General features: G+C 36.8%; 1 protein-coding gene across 1 annotated transcript in view; it reads left to right on the top strand.

Annotated features, from left to right (window-relative positions):
* The window catches only part of LOC138315615 (protein O-glucosyltransferase 2-like), a 58,276-nt gene that overhangs the window by 15,646 nt on the left and 17,483 nt on the right, over positions 1–25,147 (top strand). The window contains exons 2-5 of the mRNA XM_069256762.1: positions 16,484–16,689; positions 17,344–17,555; positions 18,227–18,304; positions 19,801–19,973. Of these exons, the coding sequence (XP_069112863.1) occupies positions 16,484–16,689; positions 17,344–17,555; positions 18,227–18,304; positions 19,801–19,973 (669 nt within the window). The remainder of the gene's footprint in view (positions 1–16,483; positions 16,690–17,343; positions 17,556–18,226; positions 18,305–19,800; positions 19,974–25,147) is intronic.

Here is a 25,147-nt window from a genome sequence, read left to right as displayed (position 1 = left end):
TGAATGGACTAAGCCCAGGGCCTTGGGGTGTGCCTGAGATTAATCCTCTATTCAGTAGTTCTATGTCTTTCCTTTATACTTTTTCTTTCAAGCAGACAGTAGGTCAAGTGGCTATATGTAAAGGAGAATACAGACATTGTTTTCCATGTAAGAAGCCTCATGGGCAGTTCTTCAAGGTCACAGCGATTATTCATTTGCTACTGTAGGTATATATATATATACCTGGTAGTTGTATCTCTCCTTTAAATTTATGCTCCTGGCTGTCTTAGAAAATATTTTATCTGTGCATGTGTGGTAAAAGTTAATGTGTGCATGTTGTGATCAAGATACAAATGTATATTTCATATTCATTAGCTGCCAACCATTATTATGTAGCAATAAAGAAACTGTGATGAAAATAACATGTGAATTATTATTTTAAGCCCTGCTACCCTGTAAAAAATGAAATATAGGCCTTAGTACCCGGTTAGTTTTTTAGCCCACCATCATCAGATGGTGGGCTATTCAAATCGCCTTTCATCCGTGGTCCGTGGTCCGTCCGTCCGTCCTTCCGTCTGTCCTTCCGTCCGTCCGTCCGTCCGTTAACAATTCTTGTTACCGCTATTTCTCAGAAAGTACTGAAGGGATCTTTCTCAAATTTCATATGTCGGTTCCCTTAGGACCCTCGTTGTGCATATTGCATTTTGGGACCGATCGGTCAACAAGATGGCCGACAGGCGGCCATCTTGGATTTTGATAGTTAAAGTTTGTTACCGCTATTTCTCAAAAAGTATTGAAGGGATCTTTCTCAAATTTCATATATAGGTTCCCCTAGGGCCCTAGTTGTGCATGTTGCATTTTGGGACCGATCGTTGAACAAGATGGCCGATAGGCGGTCATCTTGGTATTTGATAGTTAAAGTTTGTTACTGCTATTTCTCAAAAAGTACAGAAGGGATCTTTCTCAAATCTCATATGTCGGTTCCCCTAGGACCTTAGTTGTGCATATTGCATTTTGGGACCGACTGGTCAACAAGATGGTCGACAGGCGGCCATCTTGGATTTTAATGGTTAAAGTTTGTTACCACTTTTTCTCAAAAAGTGCTAAAGGGATCTTTCTCAAATTTCATATACAGGTTCCCCTAGGACCCTAATTGTGCATATTGCATTTTGGGACTGATCGGAAACAAGATGACCGACTGACGGCCATCTTGGATTTTGATAGTTAAAGTTTGTTATCAATATTTCTCAAAAAGTACTGAAGGGATCTTTCTCAAATTCCATGCATAGTTTCCCCTTGTACCCTAGTTGTGCATAGTACATTTAAGGACTGATCCATAATGCCTTTCGGCACTGATTGGTAAACAAGATGGCAAACCAACCGCCATCTTAGATTTCATTGTTGAAGTTTGTTATCACTACGTCTTAGAAAGTACTATAGCGATCTGTTTCAAATTTTATATGTAGTGTGTTTGAACAAGTGTGAAAAGCAGGGAAAAGATCCCTCTTTCCATTGTCAGACATAGATCATTCTTTGGTGGGCGCCAAGATCCCTCTGGGATCTCTTGTTTATACCTCAGATGTATAATAGTATTTTCAGCAAATGAATGTTGCTTTACAACAAATATTTCATGTTATACAGTATGTATTGTGAAAATTTCTTTCTCGGTTGACTGATACTTGAATCACAACTGGAGCAAATACTTCTTGCTATTTAGTACAAACAGGTCATGTTTTTCTGTCTAAATGGGTAGTGAAGCATGGTCATCTCATTCTGTACCTCTTATTCCACACAAGTGACGTCAAGACAAGCTGTCACATACAGTACATGGCTTTTTGGTATGTTAATTAAAAATTGTAAAGTATTTTAAATAGTGTGTGACCATGTACTCCATTTATAGTAGGCATAGCAATATGATTAGCAATTTAAACAATATCTCTTTTAATCAAATCAACAATAACAATAACAATAACAAGGAGTTTGTCAATAATTTTTCTGCTTTATTTCTCATAAGGGATGGAGGATTGTGGTTATATGTGAAAAATCAGGAATTGTTTTGATGTAAGAGCTAGGATTAAATTGACCTCCACAGAATAAAGTCTAAAAGGGATTGTTGACTTTTTTTAATCCAAGTTCCTTTGATAATTGGGACAGTCAAACTCCATTTTAAATCAATTTTACTTTTTGACCACTATGCTTGTGTGTGATTGCAGATTTCTTATTTGGTCAAGGTTATCATTGCTACAGAAAGAAAATATGTTAATGGTTAAATAAGTGTTAGACAACTGTACAATGCAAATGTAGACTGTTACCAGTTCTCTTTCTCAGTCGCCTCCCATCTTGTACAGCCTGTCCCTATGATCTCAGTCCAATTTCAAATGGATATTAAATATTTGTTATAAAAACATTTCTACAGATATATGATAATTTTAATGAAGCTTCAAATGGGGTACACCTATTCAGTGTTGTATACATTAGTGTTGTGGGTCTTGGTTGTGGTAATTGATTTAGTGTTATTGGTCTTGGTTGTGGGAGTTGATTAGAGTTGTTGGTCTTGGTTGTGGGAATTGATTAGAGTTGTTGGTCTTGGTTGTGGGAATTGATTTAGTGTTGTTGGTCTTGGTTGTGGGAGTTGGTTAGAGTTGTTGGTCTTGGTTGTGGGAATTGATTTAGTGTTATTGGTCTTGGTTGTGGGAGTTGATTAGAGTTGTTGGTCTTGGTTGTGGGAATTGATTAGAGTTGTTGGTCTTGGTTGTGGGAATTGATTTAGTGTTATTGGTCTTGGTTGTGGGAATTGATTTAGTGTTATTGGTCTTGGTTGTGGGAGTTGATTAGAGTTGTTGGTCTTGGTTGTGGGAATTGATTTGAGTTGTTGGTCTTGGTTGTGGTAATTGATTTGAGTTGTTGGTCTTGGTTGTGGGAATTGATTAGAGTTGTTGGCCTTGGTTGTGGGAATTGATTTAGTGTTGTTGGTCTTGGTTGTGGGAATTGATTTGAGTTGTTGGTCTTGAATTGATTAGAGTTGTTGGCCTTGGTTGTGGGAATTGATTTAGTGTTGTTGGTCTTGGTTGTGGGAATTGATTTGAGTTGTTGGTCTTGGTTGTGGGAATTGATTTGAGTTATTGGTCTTGGTTGTGGGAATTGATTAGTGTTGTTGGTCTTGGTTGTGGGAATTGATTAGAGTTGTTGGCCTTGGTTGTGGGAATTGATTTAGTGTAGTTGCTCTTGGTTGTAGGAATCAAATTAGATGGTTGTAGGTCAGTGAAATATTTCAGTACATTTGGGGCTGAATAAAGGCACCTTCCCCTAGATAACTTTTACAAATTCCCAAATTTTATGTAAATATTTTCCCAAATAAACTCTTAAATATACAAAATTAAAAAAAAAAGATGAAATATAGTGTTTTCCCAATTGAAAAAGTGCAGACCCTTGAAGTTATTGAGTAAGATAATCACTGCAGGTATAGGTGACATATAATAGTATTGGTCCTTGGACGTCTTTTGGGTAGGCTTTAACTTTCGTCTGCCTGTAAAACCTGCTTACACTTCTTGAAATGACTTATATAGTGGTTGTCACTTAAAAATTTGGACAAAAATATATATCAAAAGAATATCATGATACAAAATTCAATGTTAAAAGCAAAGTTATATGAAAAGGTGATTGAAAAGATATATGAAGAAAAATTCATATACTCACATGTGACCTAAAAAATAAATTCAAGTGATGATTAAAAACTTAGGCCTAGTTTTGATGAATTGAGCTTTGAAAATATTTGATCATTCAAGGGCTCGGACAAGAATGTATGATGCTTTATAAAAATAAGTAACGTAATTAACACAGAATTTATGCTGAGTGAAAATTATTTTTTCTTGTGTGTTAATTGTGTTTTTGTTAAGACTTACATAAGAAGTTATATTTTAGTTATACATGTAGCTATTGTAAAATATGAAATGAGATTTTATATCACTGCTTCCAGCTTCTTGGTTTAACCTCTTGGTTTAACCATGTGTATAGATTATTCATTTTACTGCACATCTAGCAGATGTAAATATCATGATTTTTGGCAATATGAGCTCATATTGACTTCATTAAATAATAACCTACACTTTGTAAGTCTTATCATTCTCAAAATGTTTGTAATTTTTAGTGATAAATAAACTGTTAAAAGTTGTTCTTGATTCGTTCCAATGAAAAAGACAGCACATACTTTAAAGATATACAGCTAGATGTTTAAGGCTTAAAAACCAATAAGAAATGTTTTGATTGAAAATAATGGGAGCTTCACTCGTATGAACGCCAGATCAATAACCTCTGGGCTAAGGTACAAAGGACTACTGGGTGTGGTTGTTGTGACTGTACTAACATTATAAACAGAAATGTTCATCAGTCCATGACCAAATGGTCTGATACAGACTACTACAAGAAATTAATGTAACTGGGTTTGATGAAAAACATTTCCTTTAGTTTAGATGCTTGAGATTTAGATTTAATGTTATGCATGTACAGTGTCTGACCCATCAAGGGGCCATTCAAGAGGTAGCTAGGGCAAAAAGGGATGGACATTTGCACTTTGCAGGACTATGTATGGTTTGGGCTCCCAAATCCTTCAATTTTAAGCTCACATATAGTTGAAAGGACATAGGTGAGCTTGTGGCATATTAAGGTGTCCATATCTGTCTGTCCATCAACAGTCAACAATTCCTTTCTGCTGGGCCGGTATTATCAATCCTTATGGGATGAGGACTCAAAATTGCACAAATGGTTGGGCTAACTCCCTGGGGGCCTGAGGGGTGGGGCCAAAAGGGGTCAATTTGGCTTTTTCCATATAAACAACTTCTTCACAGAAAGCATGGTAGCATCCCTATGAAGTGAGGATTCACAATTGTACAAATGGTGGCAATGGGGCTGACCCCTGGGACCTGAGGGCCAGGGCCAATATCGGATAAATTTTACGATTTCTATGTAAACGACTTCTGTTGCAATTGCAGCATTCCTATGGGGTGGGGATTCCAAATTATACAAATGATTGGGCTGACCCCCAGAGGGCCTTAGGGGTGCGGCCAAAGGGGTCAATGAGGTTATTTCCATAAATGCATGAAATAGTGCTCATAATGCATTGGTAGCATCCTTATGGGATTGGGGTTCAAAATTGTACAAATGGTTGAGCTGATTTATACCCTGGGGACCTGAGTGATGATTTTATTTGAATTCATATAAATTACTTCTTGTGTGAAAATAAATACCGGTATGCACATGATATAATATTTTGTTGGTAACAAATTATTGTTTGTTCAAACCCCCTGTGGACCTGAGGGGCAGTATGCACCAAAAGTTTTGCAAATAGGTTAAATCCATGTTAATTACCCGGTAATTATTTTGTCTATGAAGCAATGGATATCCCTCATACAGGTATTTACCTAGGCTGTATGTGGTGAGGGATTCAAATTGTAATTAGATTTTGTGATATTTAAGAAATTAACCAGGTGAGCGAGATAGGCGCTCTGGGCCTCTTGTTTGTTCTTCTCTATGAAAATAAAATGGGTTTGATAAGAAGCATTCCCTAAATAGATGCTTGAGATTTAGATTTTATTCAAAATCATATAGTGTTAGGTTCAGCATGGGACCAAAGGGTAACTCACCAGGGGATGGGAATTTGATTCTATTGTATAACTTGCCTAAACCGGATGTTAACAGGACCAGTCTATTTGTTATCGTTGGCGGGGGATATACAAATGGGTTCTGTCCGTCTGTCCGTCCGTCCGTACGAATGGTTTCCGGAGCATAACTCTAAAACCAGTAGAGATATTTCCACGAAACTTCATACACACATTGGTCTTATGGTCTAGTAGTGCCTTTTGCTATTTTTAGGTTTTCATTTTTTGGATTTTTTCCGAAACTATGGAAACATTGCTGAAAATATCATATTTTTGTACCAGGTTTTTCCGGAGCATAACTCTAAAACCAGCAGAGTATTTCCACGAAACTTCATGGACACATTGGTCTTATGGTCTAGTAGTGCCTTTTGCTATTTTTAGGTTTTCGTTTTTAGCGCTTTTTCCGTAACCATGGAAACATTGCTGAAAATATCATATTTTTGTACCAGGTTTGTTTCCGCAGCATAACTGGAAAACCGGTTGAGATATATGCACGGAACTCCATAGGCGCATTAGTCTTATGGTCTAGTAGTGCCTTTTGCTATTTTAAGGTTTTCACTTTTTGTACTTTTTTCTGTAACCATGGAAACATTGCTGAAAATGGCAGATTTTTGTGTAAGAATCGTTTCCGGAGCACAACTCTAAAACCAGCAGAGATATTTCAATGAAACTTCATAGACACATTGTTCTTATGGTCTAGTAGTGCCTTTTGCTATTTTTAGGTTTTCACTTTTTGTGTCCTTTTTTCTGTAACCATAGAAACATTGCTGAAAATAGCATATTTTTGTAGCAGGTTCATTTCCGGAGCATAACTCTAAAACCAGCAGAGATATTTCCCGAAACTTCATAGACACATTCTTTTTATGGTCTAGTAGTACCTTTTGCTATTTTTAGGTTTTCATTTTTTGCACTTTTTCCGTTATCATGGAAACATTGCTGAAAATATCATGGTAAATGGTAAATGTTACTTTGCAAAACTCCTTCCATCTTTGTGTATATAGTCTAATATAAATGTCAAGGCTGTATACCTGATTCAACAATTGCAGCCCCGCTCTACTTGAATTATACTCCATCTTTCTTTAGCTCAACTTCCTTTTTCCTGTTTTTTTTTCATAAACATAAGTCTCCACAATCAAACTTACTTCAGCATTGATATCTCCATTTGGCGGGGTATCTGAATGACTTCCAGTATAGCATCTTTTCATGGTTTAAGCTGTAATGACATATAAACGACAGACAGAGCTATGATTTTGTCCCATCAATCAAAGTGTTGTAAAACATCCAGCGGTGAAAATGATTCAATTGGCCTAGCTGTGATGAGGAAATTTGCTTTTAAATTCAGCAATATCCAGTAATTGATCATTTATTTACCCATCTTTAAGTCTAAATTATGTTTGTAAGCACATTTCAATGGCTCACAACTCCAATACGGTTGCCATGATACTTCTCGTTTGAAAGTCGTCTCTCCTGTGGTACAGTGACTTATCCCAATCTCATACTGTGGTACTGTGGCTTATCCCAATCCCATACTGTGGTACTGTGGCTTATCCCAATCCTATATGTGGTACTGTGGCTTATCCCAATCCCATACTGTGGTACTGTGGCTTATCCCAATCCCATACGGTGGTACTCTGGCTTATCCAAATCCCATACGGTGGTATTGTGGCTTATCACAATCCTATATGTGGTACTATGGCTTATCCCAATCCCATACGGTGGTAATGTGGCTTATCACAATCCTTTATGTGGTACTGTGACTTTTCCCAATCCCATACTGTGGTACTGTGACTTATCACAATTCCATACTGTGGTACTGTGGCTTATCACAATCCCATTCTGTGGTACTGTAGCTTATCCTAATCCCATACTGTGGTATTGTGACTTATCCCAATCACATACTGTGGTACTGTGGCTTATCACAATCCCATACTGTGGTATTGTGGCTTATTCCAATCCCATACTGTGGTACTGTGGCTTATCCCAATCCCAAACAGTGGTACTGTGGCTTATCCCAATCCCATACGGTGGTACTGTGGCTTATCCCAATCCCATACGGTGGTACTGTGGCTTATCCCAATCCCATACGGTGGTACTGTGGCTTATCCCAATCCCATACGGTGGTACTGTGGCTTATCCCAATCCCATACTGTGGTACTGTGACTTATCCCAATCCTATACGGTGGTACTGTGACTTATCTCAATCCCATACTGTGGTACTGTGACTTATCCCAATCCCATACGGTGGTACTGTGACTTATCTCAATCCCATACTGTGGTACTGTGACTTATCCCAATCCCATACTGTGGTACTGTGACTTATCCCAATCCCATACGGTGGTACTGTGACTTATCTCAATCCCATACTGTGGTACTGTGACTTATCCCAATCCCATACGGTGGTACTGTGACTTATCTCAATCCCATACTGTGGTACTGTGACTTATCCCAATCCCATACGGTGGTACTGTGACTTATCTCAATCCCATATGTTGGTACTGTGGCTTAATCCAATCACATACTGTGGTACTGTGGCTTAATCCAATCCCATACTGTGGTACTGTGGCTTATCCCAATCCTATATGTGGTACTGTGGCTTATCCCAATCCTATATGTGGTACTGTGGCTTATCCCAATCCCATACTGTGGTACTGTGACTTATCCCAATCCCATATGTTGGTACTGTGGCTTATCCCAATCCTATATGTGGTACTTTGGCTTAATCCAATCACATACTGTGGTACTGTGGCTTAATCCAATCCCATACTGTGGTACTGTAGCTTATCCCAATCCTATATGTGGTACTGTGGCTTATCCCAATCCTATATGTGGTACTGTGGCTTATCCCAATCCCATACTGTGGTACTGTGACTTATTCCAATCCCATACTGTGGTACTGTGGCTTATCCCAATCCATACTGTGGTGTACTGTAGCTTATCACAATCCCATAGTGTGGTACTGTGACTTATCCCAATCCCATACTATGGTTCTGTGGCTTATCCCAATCCCATACTGTGGTACTGTGGCTAATCACAATGCTATATGTGGTACTTTGACTTATCCTGATCCCATATCGTTGTACTGTGGCTTATCTTAATCCATACTGTGGTTCTGTGGCTTATCACAATCCCATACTGTGGTACTGTGACTTATCCCAATCCCATACTGTGGTTCTGTGACTTATCCCAATCCCATACTGTGGTACTGTGACCTATCCCAATCCCATACTGTGGTACTGTGACTTATCCCAATCCTATATGTGGTACTGTGGCTTATCCAAATCCTATATGTGGTATTGTGGCTTATCGTAATCCCATACTGTGGTACTGTGACTTATCACAATTTTATATGTGGTACTGTGACTTATCTCAATCCTATACTGTGGTACTGTGGCTTATCCAAATCCAATACTGTGGTATTATGGCTTATCACAATCCCATACTGTGGTACTGTGGCTTATCACAATCCTATACTGTGGTCTTGTGACTTATCCCAATCCCATACTATGGTACTGTGTCTTATCCCAATCCTATACTGTGGTACTGTGACATATCCCAATCCTATTTGTGGTACTGTGATTTATCCCAATCCTCCCAGTGCTATATGTGGTACTGTGGCTTGTCCTAATCCCATACTGTGGTTCTGTGGCTTATCACAATCCCATACTGTGGTACTGTGACTTATCCCAATCCCATACTGTGGTTCTGTGACTTATCCCAATCCCATACTGTGGTACTGTGACTTATCCCAATCCCATACTGTGGTACTGTGACTTATCCCAATCCCATACTGTGGTACTGTCACTTATCCCAATCCCATAATGTGCTACTGTGGCTTATCCCAATCCCATACGGTGGTACTGTGACTTATCCCAATCCCATACTGTGGTACTGTGGCTTATCCCAATCCCATACGGTGGTACTCTGGCTTATCCAAATATGTGGTACTGTGACTTTTCCCAATCCCATACTGTGGTACTGTGACTTATCACAATTCCATACTGTGGTACTGTGGCTTATCACAATCCCATTCTGTGGTACTGTAGCTTATCCCAATCCCATGCTGTGGTTCTGTGACTTATCCCAATCCCTTACTGTGGTACTGTAGCTTTTGGCCTCTGGCTTCTAGTTTTGCGTCCCTAATTTACCTATTTGTTATGATTATTTTGCACAAATTTGACTGGAGGCAATCGTGAGGTGGTTGAGATCCAAAACTGTAAAAATAGTGTAGCTGACTTATGACACAGCCAGGTAATCATCTACGCCAAGAAGGCCTTGTGAAACATACAGAAAAAGACCCTCAGGGACCTCGAGGTCAGGGTCAAATGGGGACATTACAGAATATTACACTAAGTAACTTAGTCGTAGTTAATCTACACAGGCAGAATCTTCTCTATCCTAACTGATATATTATTTAAGTTGATTAAATTGCCATTAAATACTGTATTGCAGTTGCCATGTTATATCATCAAAAAAATTTTTGTGTAATTTTTTGGCAAAAATTTAATTCTGTTTTGCTCTGTGGATGATCCTTCTGTCCTATGGCAGTCCCCTTTGAGCTCACTATATCAATTCTAAAAGTTTTGTTTCATAGAAATTTTCCGTGTAAAAATTGTGATTGTTATGGAAATATGATATAAAAACAACAAATCAGGTTTTACATAAGTATTGCTACCATCGTTACATCACAAATAGCAACAAATATATTTCAATTTACGAAATAATTTGAAAACTTCAAACCATGAGAAGAAAGTACCCAGGAATATCCTAATGTCATGCAGTATATTATTTATAAGGGCATTAAATGTTTTCTTTGAAGTAAGGTAATAAATATTAAACATATATTTTACATTTAGCATTTCTACAGCAGGTGGGAAGTAAAAAAAAATGTATCGAAATGGTGAGATTTTACTCAGCATCCCCACTCCACTTGAGGAGGCTGCATTATAAATACTGTGGTACTGTGGCTTACCCCAATCCTATATGTGGTACTGTGGCTTATCCCAATCCTATACTGTGGTACTGTGACTTATCCCAATCCTATACGTGGTACTGTGACTTATCCCAATCCTCCCAATGGTATATGTGGTACTGTGGCTTATCCCAATCCTATATGTGGTATTGTGGCTTATCGTAATCCCATACTGTGGTACTGTGACTTATCCCAATCCCATACTATGGTACTATGACTTATCCCAATCCCATACTGTGGTACTGTGGCTTATCCAAATCCTATATGTGGTACTGTGACTTATCCCAATCCTATATGTGGTACTGTGACTTATCCCAATCCTATATGTGGTACTGTGACTTATCCTTTTCCTATATGTGGTATTGTGGCTTATCGTAATCCCATACTGTGGTACTGTGACTTATCACAATTTTATATGTGGTACTGTGACTTATCTCAATCCTATACTGTGGTAATGTGGCTTATCCAAATCCAATACTGTGGTATTATGGCTTATCACAATCCCGTACTGTGGCTTATCACAATCCTATATGTGGTACTGTGACTTATCCCAATCTCATACTGTGGTACTGTGGCTTATCCCAATCCTATATGTGGTACTGTGACTTATCCCAATCCTATACTGTGGTACTGTGACTTATCCCAATCCTATATGTGGTACTGTGACTTATCCCAATCCTATATGTGGTACTGTGACTTATCCTAATCCTATATGTGGTACTGTGGCTAATCCCAATCCCATACTGTGGTACTGTGTCTTATCCCAATCCCATACTGTGGTACTTTGACTTATCCCAATACTATACTGTGGTACTGTGACTTATCCCAATCCCATACTATGGTACTATGACTTATCCCAATCCCATACTGTGGTACTGTGACTTATCCCAATCCTATATGTGGTACTGTGACTTATCCCAATCCTATATGTGGTACTGTGACTTATCCCAATCCTATATGTGGTACTGTGACTTATCCCAATCCTATACTGTGGTACTGTGGCTTATCCAAATCCAATACTGTGGTATTATGGCTTATCACAATCCCATACTGTGGTACTGTGACTTATCCCAGTCCTATATGTGGTACTATGACTTATCCCAATCCTATATGTGGTACTGTGACTTATCCCAATCCTATATGTGGTACTGTGGCTTATCCAAATCCTATATGTGGTATTGTGGCTTATCGTAATCCCATACTGTGGTACTGTGACTTATCACAATTTTATATGTGGTACTGTGACTTATCTCAATCCTATACTGTGGTACTGTGGCTTATCCAAATCCAATACTGTGGTATTATGGCTTATCACAATCCCATACTGTGGTACTGTGGCTTATCACAATCCTATACTGTGGTACTGTGACTTATCCCAATCCCATACTATGGTACTGTGTCTTATCCCAATCCTATACTGTGGTACTGTGACTTATCCCAATCCTATATGTGGTACTGTGATTTATCCCAATCCTCCCAGTGCTATATGTGGTACTGTGGCTTATCCTAATCCCATACTGTGGTACTGTGTCTTATCCCAATCCCATACTGTGGTACTGTGACTTATCCCAATCCTATACTGTGGTACTGTGACTTATCCCAATCCCATACTATGTTACTATGACTTATCCCAATCCCATACTGTGGTACTGTGACTTATCCCAATCCTATATGTGGTACTGTGACTTATCCCAATCCTATACTGTGGTACTGTGGCTTATCCAAATCCAATACTGTGGTATTATGGCTTATCACAATCCCATACTGTGGTACTGTGACTTATCCCAGTCCTATATGTGGTACTATGACTTATCCCAATCCTATATGTGGTACTGTGACTTATCCCAATCCTATATGTGGTACTGTGGCTTATCCAAATCCTATATGTGGTATTGTGGCTTATCGTAATCCCATACTGTGGTACTGTGACTTATCACAATTTTATATGTGGTACTGTGACTTATCTCAATCCTATACTGTGGTACTGTGGCTTATCCAAATCCAATACTGTGGTATTATGGCTTATCACAATCCCATACTGTGGTACTGTGGCTTATCACAACCCTATACTGTGGTACTGTGACTTATCCCAATCCCATACTATGGTACTGTGTCTTATCCCAATCCTATACTGTGGTACTGTGACTTATCCCAATCCTATATATGGTACTGTGATTTATCCCAATCCTCCCAGTGCTATATGTGGTACTGTGGCTTATCCTAATCCCATACTGTGGTACTGTGACTTATCCCAATCCCATACTGTGGTACTGTGACTTATCCCAATCCTATACTGTGGTACTGTGACTTATCCCAATCCCATACTATGGTACTATGACTTATCCCAATCCCATATTGTGGTACTGTGACTTATCCCAATCCTATATGTGGTACTGTGACTTATCCCAATCCTATATGTGGTACTGTGACTTATCCCAATCCTATATGTGGTACTGTGGCTTATCCAAATCCAATACTGTGGTATGTGGCTTATCGTAATCCCATACTGTGGAACTGTGACTTACATTCAAAATGTATCACAATTTTTTATGTTGTACTGTGATTTATCTCAATCCTATACTGTGGTACTGTGGCTTATCCAAATCCAATACTGTGGTATTATGGCTTATCACAATCCCATACTGTGGAACTGTGGCTTATCACAATCCTATATGTGGTACTGTGACTTATCCCAATCCTATACTATGGTACTGTGACTTATCCCAATCCCCCAATCCTATACTGTGGTACTTTGACCTATCCCAATCCCATAATGTGCTACTGTGGCTTATCCCAATCCCATACGGTGGTACTATGACTTATCCCAATCCCATACTGTGTTACTGTGACTTATCCCAATCCTATATGTGGTACTGTGACTTATCCCAATCCTATATGTGGGACTGTGACTTATCCCAATCCTATACTGTGGTACTGTGGCTTATCCAAATCCAATACTGTGGTATTATGGCTTATCGTAATCCCATACTGTGGTACTGTGACTTATCCCAATCCTATATGTGGGACTGTGACTTATCCCAATCCTATACTGTGGTACTGTGGCTTATCCAAATCCAATACTGTGGTATTATGGCTTATCACAATCCCATACTGTGGTACTGTGGCTTATCACAATCCTATATGTGGTACTGTGACTTATCCCAATCCTATACTATGGTACTGTGACTTATCCCAATCCCCCAATCCTATACTGTGGTACTTTGACCTATCCCAATCCCATAATGTGCTACTGTGGCTTATCCCAATCCCATACGGTGGTACTGTGACTTATCCCAATCTTATACTGTGGTACTGTGACTTATCCCAATCCCATACTGTGGTACTGTGACTTATCCCAATCCTATACTGTGGTACTGTGACTTAACCCAATCCTTTATGTGGTACTGTGGCTTATCCTAATCCCATACCAAAATGGTTCATTCAACTTTAATGTTAATTTTCCCGTGTGGACTAACATGGTGTCAGTAAACAAGACTCACATTTATTTATGTAGATATTACTACACCAAGTCTAGGCTGCATTTATTGGCTCATAATGCAGATCACGATTATCATTAGAGTAATGGGAGTCACAGTGGCAAAATGTAAATATATCAGGGTACGCTGTCACTAAAATACCACACTGTGGTGTACGATTTGTCATCTAGATATATACTCCCTTGCATTGCTCTGTAATATGCAAGCTACTGTATGTATAGTGATTTCAATGGTTGTGTTGTCTATGGTATTTGCTTTGGATGGGTGTGTTATCATTAAGGGTCAAATAGCCACCTTTAATCACTTTCATCAGTTTTCCATTTATAAGATCATCTATCATATCACATCTAGGTTTTGAAAATCTATCGCTGTGCTACCTTCTTGATTATTCATAGAATTCTGTCTGAACCGTAGGAAGCTATTAAAAATGAATATCATGTTTACGTATTACTTTACCTAGGTATGTATAGTCATTTAATTTGTAACTTCTACCATCACCTCTTAAAGGGTTTTTAAAGTACAAAACTTACAAAAGAAGGAGTCCTTTTAGTGGTAAACTAGATACTCTAATTAATACTTATAGAGTCGATAAGTCTGTAAACCAGATACAGAAAGGGACATTAATAACTGTAACATTGTGAATGTCAGTGCAAGCAATCATTTTTTTCCTTAGACAAATATATTTATTGTTATTGCTATTATGTACATAAACTATCCAAGACAATAAAATAAGAAACAATCATTTTTTAACAAAAAAAACCCCCAACAATTTGATATATAATACAATGACTTATCTGATCAAATAAAACTTGCGAAGGCTTTAAAATCATAAAATATCCAACATCAGAGATATGGCCAGCAACAGTGTAAACATTTTAATTAGCGAAAGATTGATCATAAACATCCTGGAGTAATGCCTTGTTTTTTTTTCTATTTATTTTTTTATTTTTAAGCACAAAAGAAATTATATTGTTTTAAAACATTCTGTATACTAGTGCCGTATTAATTCTACAAAACTACAGTTCGACTCACTGCACACTGGCAGTCTCATCATACACACTACTGCTGAACATCACAAGGGTGTCAACTTTTGTTAGTGTTGATGCTATCTTTATGCAAATCAAATCAAAGGGCATGTCTGATACTGTGTTGTTTGAGGTCTTACAGTAAAACTCCCTACAAGTTAAAGAATTATGTTTATCTACCTGTATAGAGGTATTGACGATACATATGTTATTGACAAATGCACTTAAAATGATGCTGAAGATTAACATGCCCATTTTAAGCTTTCATTTGCATGTAACAAAACTATAGTATATTAAAACCTTTTTTGCAGAATTTTGTCTGCCATCTTTCCTTTGAATTACTCTATCAGACTCTCAAATAATTGCTTACACATCATTATTTACTTATTTTGTAGTTTCAAGCATCCTATATATAATAACTTGGGAATAAATCTAGACTCATCAATTTTTAGCTCACCTGGTCTACAGGACCAAGGTAAGCTTATGCCAGACCATAGCGTGTGGCATCTGTCCATCACCAACCAACTTCTTCTTCATAAATGCGTGCCGTAATTTATCAAAATTTGACTAGTAGCATCCAGCATCCTTATTGGGTGTGGACTGAAAATTGTACAAATGATTATGCTGATCATGCAGGGCTTGAGGGATGGGGTTAAAGAGGTCAATTAGGCTATATCCATATAAACAACATTTTTCTCTGAAACTAAGCATTAGTGGCATAACAAAAATAACCAGGTGAGTGATACAGGCCCTCAGGGCCTCTTGTTTTATAGATGCGTAACATTTTGTTTCTATTTTCAAAACAAAAATATTTACATATGGTATAACAGAACCTGGTAATTGTCCGACACTGGTGGAGAGCTAGTGGTAATATGTTGGAGCACGATAATCCCTTGGTCATTCAGGCCCCATGAAGTTCTACAGAGATGATCAGGTTTCATTTCTAATTGTTTAACTTATGTTACATAATTTTGATATATCACTTGGTAAAACAGAAAATATTGTAATAAAAAACCTTAGAAATATACCACTAACAAAAATCTATATCATGATCTAACAAAGAAAAGTGTTGATTATGATTTTCAAGAAACCAAAATATTACATAATCGTTTTGAAAATCGTATGAAATTATCAGGAGATTTAGAGAACTGTTAATGAATGACTAATGGGGATTTAACATTACACTTTCCTTAAATAAATAGCCTTGACCCATTGTCTGTTAAACTAATGATAATGTTTTCAATGCAATTGGGTTCAGGTGAGCAGAGCAATAAAGGCCTACAGGACCTTTTTCTTCATTTTTTCCAAAGTTTTTTTTTTAACACAAGATAACCTTTATGTTTGTATTTTATTTTCTAGCATAACAAATTCCATTGGGGAGAAACCATTTGTGCTGACTGTGAGTGAAAGTAATGGAAATAGAGTGCAGTCCTGGTCCCAGATTCTAGATGCTTTTGATGGAACATACATTGGGCGCTTCAGACTCTTCAAGACGTACCAAGATCTACAAGTTAATATAAAATACAATGGTCGGCATGTAGCAGACTCACCCTATCAACTAAAAGGTATATAAGCCTGTAAGAAAACCCAGAACTCACTTGTGAAAATAGAAATCTATAATAATAAGGAATCTTTCTTGAAACAGAGTATTTTCACTATCACAAGGACCTTCTGAGGTTCCACAACTCAAGAAGGTGGAAAATCTCTATAAATGCATAGTCTATGGGAAATAGAAGGCTTGAGAAAATCTTGCTACAGAAAATATTTTATGCATGTGGACCTAAGAAGGCAAACTATTATCTGGAGTAGAACATGAAATCTCTGTGAGGGGGCTGGGAATTTGTAATTTTGTACTATGCAAATTTGTGATGCTAATTGCAAAAGGACTATTATAACTATTTTTTTATTCAGGGAAGAAAAAACTTCAAGGGGACTTTTTGAATCAAATAGCAATGATTTTACACAATGTTTACCATTTGCATTTATAAACTATATTTAAAAAAAAGACAGAGCAGAGTTTGTGAAGAATTGGCTAATGGGACTGTTGAAAACTGATTGAGGATTGAAAGGCAATTAAGGGTGTTTCAACATTCTAGTATAAAATGATCACTAAAATTTGGCTATTATGGTTACAACAACATCATACAAAAACAACAGAACTTATGTAATCAAAAATCAGTCTGTTTTACTTTCAAGCATGCTGATACTTGTTGCTACAGGTCCAGTATACCATGAAGACTGCTATTGTCCAGTGATGAATGTGGACAAATGGTTGGAGATCATGGGCTGCAAAAGTTCTTATACTCAGATAGAGAAGGATTTTATACCATTTCCTAAAATCGACATGGACAAACTTGCTAAACAAGCAATCTCCAGATTCAATCAAGCTGGAATGCACAGCCTCTGTCGATATAGGATTATCAACAATAAGGTTACTCAGTTTTGGACTTTTATATTTTTTGCATGATGTATTGATCTTTATAAGTAATACTACACGCTGTATGATTTGTCACTTTGTGATAGAATATCTTATTGCTCTGCTATGATGCTATTCATAATGTCAATTTATGAAGTTTAAAGAAATAGTATTAAAGATGCTACACTGCTGACAATTTGCATTTTTTCTCTATCTAAAACAGGATAAGACGATTAGTATTTTTATCAGTCACAAAAGTTACTTAATTTACACCATTACTATTATTGAAAAGTTTCGGCTTTTATGTAAAAAATAATTATTTGTGTCCCGAAGAAAAAATCCACAGCACTACATTGTATATCCTATATGGAATGAAGTACTGAGTGCCTGCACCAAAAGTAAGATAAATTATTTCATATTGCTTTTTGTGTCAATTAGACATATATATACTGTATACACGATTTAACACCAATCATTGTTCAAATGATGAGTACCATGTAATGCTGTTGGGGATGGAGCATCTTTAAATGCCATATTTTAAATACAAAGTCAAAGGTAGCAAAACTAAATCACAATTGTTAATAATTGATTTAAGTTTCTTCTTGTGCTTACATATTATGAATTTTGAAAATATTTGAAATATAATAAATAATTTATTGATGTTGATGTCATTTGGTTTTGTGCAGGTCTATAGGAAAACCTATGGACAACATGTAGGATTCAAGATGTTTAGTGATGCCACTCTGCTGTCTATTACTAGGAAGGTGTGTAACAACAGAGATTCTATCTGTTTGGATCACAGCAGTTTTAATACAGCCTCTCATCTCTGTGGTAGAAGTGCAAGCCGTAGTATTATCATGTGTTCATCTGTCTGTCTCTCTTTCCATTGTTATCTTTTGTCATTTTCTCAAAGACTGAAGGTAGATTGTGTAAAAATAGGAATTCAATTCATGGGGAAATGACATACTTTCAGCAAGTACCCCCAGCCACTTATGCAGACTCCATTTGGTTATGGTGAGACACTTTTGTCTTACTTTAGTTACCTAATGACATACCATAAATTTTGAGTTAAGTCAGGGGTTTTTGTTTACAAGAACTCAGAGTCAAAGATGTTCCTTAAATGTCACAAGTGCTTGCATATCATTAATAACATTGTTAATATCTGATGGATTGTTAATGTGTAAAGGATTGTTAATATCTGATGGATTGTTAATATGTAATGGATTGTTAATATGTGATGGATTGTTAATATGTAAAGGATTGTTAATATCTGATGGATTGTTAATATGTAATGGATTGTTAATATCTGATGGATTGTTAATATCTGATGGATTGTTAATATGTAATAGATTGTTAATATGTAACAGATTCATAATATCTGATGGATTGTTAATATCTGATGGATTGTTAATATCTGATGGATTGTTAATATCTGATGGATTGTTAATATCTGATGGATTGTTAATATGTAATGGATTGTTAATATCTGATGGATTGTTAATATCTGATGGATTGTTAATATGTAATGGATTGTTAATATCTGATGGATTGTTAATATCTGATGGATTGTTAATATGTAATAGATTGTTAATATGTAACAGATTCATAATATCTGATGGATTGTTAATATCTGATGGATTGTTAATATCTGATGGATTGTTAATATGTAATGGATTGTTAATATCTGATGGATTGTTAATATGTAATGGATTGTTAATATCTGATGGATTGTTAATATCTGATGGATTGTTAATATGTAATAGATTGTTAATATGTAACAGATTCATAATATCTGATGGATTGTTAATATCTGATGGATTGTTAATATCTGATGGATTGTTAATATGTAATGGATTGTTAATATCTGATGGATGTTAATATGTTAATGATGGAATTTTAATATCTGATGGATTGTTAATATCTGATGGATTGTTAATATGTAATAGATTGTTAATATCTAATGGATTGTTAATATGTAATAGATTGTTAATATCTGATGGATTGTTAATATCTGATGGATTGTTAATATGTAATGGATTGTTAATATCTGATGGATTGTTAATATGTAATGGTCTGATGGATTGTTAATATGTTATGGATTGTTAATATCTGATGGATTGTTAATATGTTATGGATTGTTAATATCTGATGGATTGTTAATATGTTATGGATTGTTAATATCTGATGGATTGTTAATATCTGATGGATTGTTAATATGTAATGAATTGTTAATATCTGATGGATGGTCTTATCTGTTTAGGTACAATTACCTGACATGGAGTTCTTTATAAATCTCGGGGACTGGCCCCTAGAGAAAAGGTCTGTAACCGACTCACCCATACCTATCATATCCTGGTGTGGTTCGATCGACACCCGCGACATCATCCTCCCCACCTATGATATTACTGAGGCCACCATAGAGATGATGTCAAGGTCAGTATCCTCACCGATTTATCGTTACATCTCTGTTAGGCTTTGATGGGCATTATAAAATACTAGCCAGACACCTGCGATTCACACACCTCATTACCAGCCATTGACCCAAACTAGAACCATAATACAATCAAACCTTTCCCTAAAGGACACTAAAGGGACATGAGAAAAATTTCCTTTATAGACAGGTGTCCTTTACACAGAGGTCAATTATGTAGTAAATTGTACTAAATGAAGTTGATTTATCTGTAACTTATAGACAGGTGTCCTTAATACAGAGGTCAATTATGTAGTAAATTGCACAAAATGGAGTTGATTTATCTGTACTTTATAGACAGGTATTCTTTATACAGAGGTCAATTATGTAGTAAATTGTACTAAATGGAGTTGATTTATCTGTACTTTATAGACAGGTGTCCCTTATACAGAGGTCAATTATGTAGTAAATTGTACTAAATGGAGTTGATTTATCTGTATATTATATACAGGTGTCCTTTATACAGAGGTCAATCATGTGGTAAATTGCACAAAATGGAGTTGATTTATCTGTATATTATAGACAGGTGTCGTTTTATACAGAGGTCAATTATGTAGTAAATTGCACAACATGGAGTTGATTATCTGTATATTATAGACAGGTGTCCTTTATACAGAGGTCAATTATGTGGTAAATTGCACAAAATGGAGTTGATTTATATTTATCTGTTCTTTATAGACAGGTGTCCTTTATATAGAGTTCAAATATGCAGTAAATTGTACTCGGATTTTGATAGTTAAAGTTTGTTACCGCTATTTCTCAGAGAGTACTGAAGGGATCTTTCTCTAATGTCATATGTAGGTTCTGCTAGGACCCTAGTTGTGCATATTGCATTTTTAAACTGATCGGTCAACAAGATGGCCGCCAGGCAGCTACCTTGGATTTTGATAGTTATCGCTATTAAACCTCCTATTTTTCTCAGAGTCAAATTTTTTTTCATGATTGGGTCCCATAACTAGAAAGTCAAATTTTAGTGACACAAAATCATGAAAATACCTTTACTTCACACAATGTCAATCTGCCATGTCATTTCCAAGTTACTCCACCAAGTTAAGTCATTATTAAATCATCTATTCATATGTAGCGTGTGTTTAGTATCACAGTATTAAATTAATAGGGATTAAATGCTAGTAATATGAGGCTGTTTTAGGTTCAACAAACTATTTTAAATCAAATTGGATTTTTAAATTGTTCAGTTTTGTTTAATTTTATTAAATTGCTGAATAACCCATTTGAATAAGAATATTTTGATATTTGGCAGTTGCATGAAAGAAAATTATACATCTCATTTAAATTCTCTGGATGTTAATGTTATGCACGCCACACATAACGCATTCATAACAAATTTACTAATATTCCTTCCCGTTGGAGTATATATACAAATGTTAGAAGTTTGTTTTGGTTACCTAATACTTGTTCTGTATATAGTCTATAGAGAGCTTATTTTTTTCCACCATCAATATTAATGATGCAATAGCTTAATAGGCACCTGGTCCCTTTAAAGGTGTCATAGAGAGTTTCCGTTAAAATCTTAACAGATTTAATTTTCAGATTTTATTCCACTCTCAAATATACAAGTATGTAACAGGAGGTCACTATACATAATATAGACGTGCAAGTATAAAGGGCAAATAGCGTGACAGTGCATTACAATATTTTCAGGTCATCTGATAGGACGACCTATAGTTGTCATGTTTCATCCGTCGTCGTGCGATTTAGCTGAAACTTGCATGAAATGATCCTGACATGGTCCTGACAAAGTGTTGTTATTTTTTGGGTTGATCCGAAATCCAAGATGGCCGCCACAGCCGCCATCTTGAAAACAAATTTTGAATTTCTTCTCAAGTTCTATCGGTGCGATTTGGCTGAAACTTGCATGAAATGATCCTGACATGGTCCTGACAAAGTGTTCTTATTTTTCAAGTCGATACGAAATCCAAAATGGCAGCTACAGCTGCCATCTTGAAAACACATTTTGAACTTCTTCTCAAGTTCTACCGGTGCGATTTGACTGAAACTCGCATGAAATGATCCTGACATGGTCCCGACAAAGTGTTGTTATTTTTCGGATCGATCCGAAATCCAAGATGGCCACCACAGCTGCCATCTTGAAAACACATTTTGAACTTCTTCTCAAGTTCTACCGGTGCGATTTGGCTGAAACTTGCATGAAATGATCCTGACATGGTCCCGACAAAGTGTTGTTATTTTTCGGGTCGATCCGAAATCCAAGATGGCCACCACAGCTGCCATCTTGAAAACACATTTTGAACTTCTTCTCAAGTTCTACCGGTGGGATTTGGCTAAAACTTGCATGAAATGATCCTGACATGGTCCGGATAAAGTAATGTTATTTTTCGGGTTGATCTAAAATCCAAGATGGCCACCACAGCCGCCATCTTGAAAACACATTTTGAACTTCTTCTCAAGATCTATTGGTGCGATTTGGCTGAAACTTGCATGAAATGATCCTGATGTGGTCCTGACAAAGTGTTATTACATCTCTGGTTGATCCCAAATCCAAGATGGCTACCATTACACAATATCTAATTAATTTCCTATATGATTATTGCCAAGGTAATCAGATGACCATTAAGGCCCTTGGGCCTCTTGTTATTTATGTATATCATGGATGTATCATATTTTAAGGTCATCTGACCCGAAGGGTCAGGATGACCTACTGTCATCATGCACCGTCCGTCATCGTGCGCCATCCTCTGTGCGTAAACTTTTTATTCAAACAACTTCTTCTCAATAACCAGAAGGCCCAGGGTACTGATATTTGGCCTGTAGCATGCTGGGATGAAGGGCTACTCAGTTTTTTCAAAGGAATGACCTTGACCTTCATTAAAGGTCACAGGGGTCAAATAGGCTAAAATCCTTTAAACAACTTCTTGTGAATAACTAAGAGGCCTAGAGACCTGATATTGGGCCCTTGACATGCTGGGATGAAGGGCTATCAAGTTTGTTCAAAGGAATGACCTTGATCTTCATTGAAGGTCACAGGGGTCAAACAAGCTAAAATCCTTTAAACGACTTCTTCTTCTCAAGAACCAGAAAGCCCAGGATACTCATATTGGGCCTGCAGCATGCTGGAATGAAGGGCTAAGAAGTTTGTTCAAATGAATGACCTTGACCTTCATTCAAGGTTACAGAGGTCAAAAAGGCTTAAATCTTAAACAGCTTCTTCTCAAGAACCAGAACGCTCAGGATACACATATAAGGCCTGCAGCATGCTGGGATGAAGGGCTACTAAATTTGTTCAAATGAATGACCTTGACCTTTATTCAAGGTCACAGGGGTCAAATAGGCTAAAATCTTTCAACGACTTTTTCTCAATAACCAGAAGGCCCAGGGTACTGATATTTGGACTGTACCATGCTGGGACGAAGGGCTATGGGACGAAGGGCTACCAAGTTTGTTCAAATGAAGGACCATGACCTTCATTCAAGGTCACAGGGGTCAAATAGGCTAAAATCCTTTTAACAACTTCTTGTGAATAACTAAGAGGCCTAGAGACCTGATAGTGGGCCCTTGACATTCTGGGATGAAGGGCTACAAAGTTTGTTCAAATGAATGACCTTGACCTTCATTCAAGGTCACAAGGTCAAATAGGCTGAAATCTTTAAACGACTTCTTCTCAAGAACCGAAAGACCCAGGGCACTGATATTAGGCCTGTAGCATGCTGGGATGAAGCTCTACTAAGTTTGTTCAAATAAATTACCGTGACCTTCATTCAAGGTCACAGGGGTCAAATAGGCTAAAAATTTTAAACGACTTCTTCTCAAGAACCAAAAGACCCAGGGCACTGATATTGGGCCTGTAGTATGCTGGGATGAAGCACTACCAAGTTTGTTCAAATGAATAACTGTGACCTTCATTAAAGGTCACAGCAGGGGTCAAAAAAGCTAAAATCCTTTTAACAACTTCTTGTGAATAACTAAGAGGCCTAGAGACCTAATATTTTAACAACTTCTTGTGAATAACTAAGAGGCCTATAGATCTGATATTGGGCCCTATTCTCAGGAACCAGAAGGCCCAGGATACTCATATTGGGCCTGCAGCATGCTGGAATGAAGGGCTAAGAAATTGTTCAAATGAATGACCTTGACCTTCATTCAAGGTCACAGGGGTCAAAATGGCTAAAATCTTTAAATGACTATGTTGTGTTATGCCAATAGTCAGATGACCGTTAAGGCCCATGGGCCTCTTGTTACATGTGTAGATCAACTGTGTATAGGAATATAAACTACAAATTTCTGAGCGAGTTTTCAGATGAAGAATAGACAACTAACTAGCACTGATAACGAACTTTATTCAATTGATTTACATGTAGTTATCATGGTTATACATGTACGATAAACTCCCCACTTAGGTGCCCCATGTATGCATCTCACTATTAACACACAACATTTCTTGATTAAGTATTAGCTGTAAATGAAGCATAATAAACATTTGAGGAGCCACAGTTGATATATGCTTAGGGCGATGCTTGTTTTGTTTACCATTTGGGTGTTGAATATATTTGTGTACACAAGGTATTTTTATGTATGGGAATCAACCCGTTCTATTTAAGAATTCTTTACCAATTGATTATTTATGTAATTATCCTCATTAGAAAGAAACCAAATGAAGTATGTTTCATAAAGAATCCTATTGTACATGTTAGCAGAGTTTTGTGAAAGCATAATGGGATTTTATATATTTTACATTATACTAGTAATGGCTTAAGAATTTCTGCGGTGGATTTTAAGTATTTATTTAGGATTCTATCATGACCTGGAGCCTTATTGTAGTCTTATTTGTAGAGATTTTATTATGATTATAACATCTTTTAGCCTGGTGAAATAGAATTCTTTTAAGGCTTTACTACTAACCTGTCAAACTTTCCAATGATATCTTGAAGACTACCAAACTTCTTTGATATGATTAACATAAGCCATGGATTTTTCTGAAATTCATTATTCCATTTTATATAATATTGCTAAAGTGTTCTCTATATCTTTTCTGTTTGTTCTAGCTATATCCATTTTGATCTAGACGTAAAATTTGCACATGTGCAATTATACCCAGTAAGATCTATATAAATTTGTGTTCCCTTTGATATCAATCACAAGTTCTCATACTTTTGGAATG

Source organism: Argopecten irradians, chromosome 2, assembly GCF_041381155.1.
Source record: "Argopecten irradians isolate NY chromosome 2, Ai_NY, whole genome shotgun sequence".
NCBI classification, from domain to species: Eukaryota; Metazoa; Mollusca; class Bivalvia; order Pectinida; family Pectinidae; genus Argopecten; species Argopecten irradians.
The sequence above is the reverse complement of the archived record's forward strand: the minus strand, read 5'-3'. Positions and strand labels throughout refer to the sequence as shown.